This window comes from Nannospalax galili, unplaced genomic scaffold (genome assembly GCF_000622305.1).
Source record: "Nannospalax galili isolate Female #2095 unplaced genomic scaffold, S.galili_v1.0 scaffold10, whole genome shotgun sequence".
NCBI classification, from domain to species: Eukaryota; Metazoa; Chordata; class Mammalia; order Rodentia; family Spalacidae; genus Nannospalax; species Nannospalax galili.
Window position 1 is genome coordinate 8,350,068 of NW_008331140.1, and position 4,196 is coordinate 8,354,263.

The 4,196-nt window shown below is 33.1% G+C and overlaps 1 protein-coding gene across 1 annotated transcript in view; it reads right to left on the minus strand.

Moving 5' to 3' along the window:
- The window catches only part of Cylc1 (cylicin 1), a 13,052-nt gene extending 10,830 nt beyond the window's left edge, over positions 1–2,222 (minus strand). The window contains 2 exon segments of the mRNA XM_008822928.1: positions 1,691–1,806; positions 2,213–2,222. Of these exon segments, the coding sequence (XP_008821150.1) occupies positions 1,691–1,806; positions 2,213–2,222 (126 nt within the window).
- Positions 2,223–4,196: the final 1,974 nt, after the last annotated feature.

The window sequence follows — 4,196 nt, forward strand, 5'->3', positions numbered from 1 at the left end:
AAATTAATAAATAAATCAAAGAGGAAGAAGGAGTACATGAAGTTATCAGGAAAAAGTGATGGGGAGATATGGGAGGAGTTGGAAGGGAGGGAGTGGGCATGGATTTGAAAAAAAAACCTTATATGAATGTATGAAATTCTCAATAAATTTTTTTAAGTTAAAAAAAAGAATACCATAGTGTATATTAGAATTGGGGAAAACCGTTAATAACACGACATTCTGGGCTTTGTCCTCACAATAAACAGTCAATTCTTTAGTAAGTCTATCTGCATATGCTTCTTCCCTAAGTTATTTAGAAATAAGATGATCCTTAAGTTTGTCATGGTAGTTCTTGTAAGAGAATTGTATACTTGTATTCTACAGGCTTGTCTTGATTTCTATTCCTGTTTTTAATGGTCTCTGGTCAGATTGAGAGCCCCTGTCATACTTTGTGAAGTTTTTTTTTTTTTTAAGTTATAGAAGAGGGCTGGGGAGATAGCTCAGAGGATAAGAGCACTGACTGCTCTTGCAGAGGACCCAGGTTTGATTCTCAGCACCCACATGATGGCTATGAACAGTTCTTAACTCCAGTTCCAGGGGAATCTGAAGCCCTCTTCTGACCTCTGCAGCATTGCACTACAGGGGTGCACTCACATATATTCAGGCAATACCCTCATACACATAAAATAAAAATAATAAATAAAATATTCAAAGTTATAGAAGAAACAAATATTTGATCAATATTAATTTGCATAGTATTATATTATTTTCAACTCATACTGACATATTTGCCAAATGTAGCTATACATGTTCCCGAAGACTGCTTTCAGATTAGTTCTTATATTCTTTCTTTCTTATACTTTAAAAATTATATTTATCGATTTATTTATTTGGTTAAGTGTGTGTGTGTGTGTGTGTGTGTGTGTGTGTGTGTGTGTGTTTGCCACTGTGCACATGTGGAGGTCAGAGGACAATTTTGCAATAGTCAGTTCTCTCCTTGTACTATATGCATCCCAGGGATCAAACTCAAGACATCACATTTGGGAGCAAGCATCTTTGCCCATCGAAAGACTTCACTGACCCTTAGTTCTTGTAGTACTTTGAGTATTCAGCAAACGACCTGACATCAATTGGTCATATGAGATTAAATGATGATAATGGAGAGAATCATGAAAATTGTCTTACTACATTAATAACGGATGACCACTGAATAAATGCACTGGTTGTAACTATGCCTTAGGAGATACTTTAAATTACTTTTTCATATCACAATCAGTGACCCATGCATACTAGCTTTCATTTTGCTAATTTGTATTATAACTCCGGTCTAAAGAAGCAATGGAAAACTTGAGTCTCCCACTATCCAGTACCATGAATTCCAGATTAAAGAAAACAGGGAGGTTCTGAAACTTTAAAATTGGCTCTTGCTCTGAGACCTAAATTTGAGACCTTTAAACTGATGCATTTCTTAGTAGGTAGTAACTACTTGTGGATTTAGGCTTCCTAAGCCATCTAGCTTACTAACTACATAATCATGTAGAGTACCATGTACAAATGAAAGTTTAATTTGAAACATATAGGGCAATCTGTTCTATAGAGAGTTATAAAGTTAAATTTCTGCTTCTAGGCAATAAAACTAAGATTATACATGCTATCTATATGTACTGTTTTAAATTTAGATTTGTTTTTAAATTATATTTTCTATACCTACAGGAACTGCAATTTCTAACTTTGAAGGTCTTGATCTCTTCTTTGTCTCTGGCATAGGTGGTTTGGCAAATGTCAATGCAATGTGTTCTTGTTTCCGTTTTTCAATATTTTGAGTGACTGAAATCAGAAAGGACAATAAAAATCTCGAGTTAATAACCAAGCTTGCATCAACATTGAAAAATATTCTTAATTTGGAACTATAGTATTTAAGTAAATCTAAGTTGTAATCCAAAATACAGCTCTTCTGCTTACTCTTTGCAGTTCATCTGTGTACCATTTAGGGGACATAAGATATTTCCCCATTTAACACTGAATTATGTTTAACATTTAAAATTTTACTTTTATATAAAACCACAATGTTACAATATTCTTTTTAAGTCTACTGAGAGAAGAGCTGGAACTAAAGGCAAAAATTTATACCACTGTAGAAAGATTTTATTTCAATATAGAACTTTTTCAAACTTACAGCTGTTCAACAAATGGCTTATTTACTAACAACTTGCATCTCTTTAACTTTACTTGCCTTTTTCCATTTTGAGTTTTCTAATTGGGAATTTTGAGCACAAGCGGGAGCTTATGCAAGTAAGTGCGATTCATATTATGAGAAAGAAGAACTAATTATGTCTCTTATTATAAATCAGATAATCCATACATCAAAGTCAGAAATATTTTGCAGACACATCAACATGCATATATGTATACACATGCATATGTCAAAACTGTAAAAAATTCAAGAGAATTTTTTATCACATTTAATAGAGGATATTTGTTATTTGTTGCTAAGGAACTTGTAAGAAAATTCAAAGAACAAATTTTTACTTAGAATGTAGTTGTCATATGTTCTGACGTTTACTCATTTTCTGTAAAAGATAAAAATTATTTTAAATTTATTCCATGGTTAACCATCATTATAATTCTTGATTATCATTCAATAGCTACATTTGATAAGTCATCTGCATTTTCTCATCATCAATTCTTCAATATTAAACAAAAATGAACCAAAATAGTGAAATGTATTTTAATTTGAGTCAAAACTAATTTTGTTTCCTAATGAAAGATTTAGTATCCAGCACAAAGCCTGGTCTATATTAATTGATTAACAATTATCTTAATAAATCTTTAAAGACATTGAATAAAAATACATAATACAGAGGTTATCAACTAGAAGTAAATGTAAGAATTAATTTGGAATCTTTCAAAAACATAAGCATGTAAGATTACTAATCTTCAACTCATAATCATAATCCCCGGATTTGGTTAATCAAGCCTGCAGTTAAAATTTAAATACAAAAAAGAAAAAGTGAACCACGTTTTCATTATCCACTTGTCAGTTGAGGGGACACTTAGGTTGCTTCCATCTCTTAGCTATTGTGAAAAGAGAAGCAACAAACATAGATGTACAAGTGTCTCTGCAATAGGATGAGTTCTTTGGGTACATGCCAAGGAGTGGTATAATTGGGTCAAATGGTAGATTCATTTGTAGTTGTTTTTTTTAATTTAATAACCACATGGTTAGAAGAAGCATTTCATTACAGCTTTAACAAATTCAGTAAAAATTTCCAGAGCAAAGATATATCTCTTTCAAAAGTGGCTGTAAATTTTTAGGATCACAGTTGAATTAATACAGGTATACAATATTGAACTCAGTATAAACCCTGTAAGACATAAAATTGAATGAGTTTTTAACCTTTAAAGATCTCCATTTAATTTTAAAATATACTGTTTCCTACAGAAAGACTCATTTTTAATGCTACTAACGCTTAGATGTTTGCACATGTGTCTCTAATCTCTATGTATCTGATTATTACTAGTCACAGTCGGTTGCACTTAGATCCTTGGCACCTGAGTATGGATATAAAGTCATCAGGTAGCTTTCAATTGTAATGTTTATCACCTCTACTAATGAACATGAAGTAAATTTTTGTGCTTCCTCCTCGAATGTAACTCAGTTTTTAATTTGTTGATTTCCTTGTGTGTATATCATAGAGAACATCCCAAGCAATCTTATTTATCTATATACCCACTTCCCAAAAGGCACCCTCCCATAGCCTCCCCCCATCCCCACTGGAGCCCATATACTCTGCATCCCTGTTACTGTCCACTGTGGATGCATAAGCACTGGGGAATTGTTTGGGGCACTGACAACACAGTGGACAGTAACAGCGATGACAGAGTATATGGGCTCCAGTGAGGGTGGGGGGAGGCTATGGGAGGGTGCCTTTTGGGAAGTGGGTATATAGATAAATAAGATTGTTTGGGATGTTCTGTATGAAATACACACACAAAAATCAATAAATAAAAAGTCATTTTAGGAAGAAGCATAAATTTTTCTTCATGTTAATTAGTAGATGTGAAAAACATTACCATTGAAATCTCCCTGTTGGCTTTATATCCATGCTCAGATGCCAAGGATCTCAGAAAGTAACTGACTGTGACTAGTAATAATCAGATATAGAGAGAATAGAGATGCATTGCAAACATCTAAGTGCTGGTTGCATTAAAAGGAG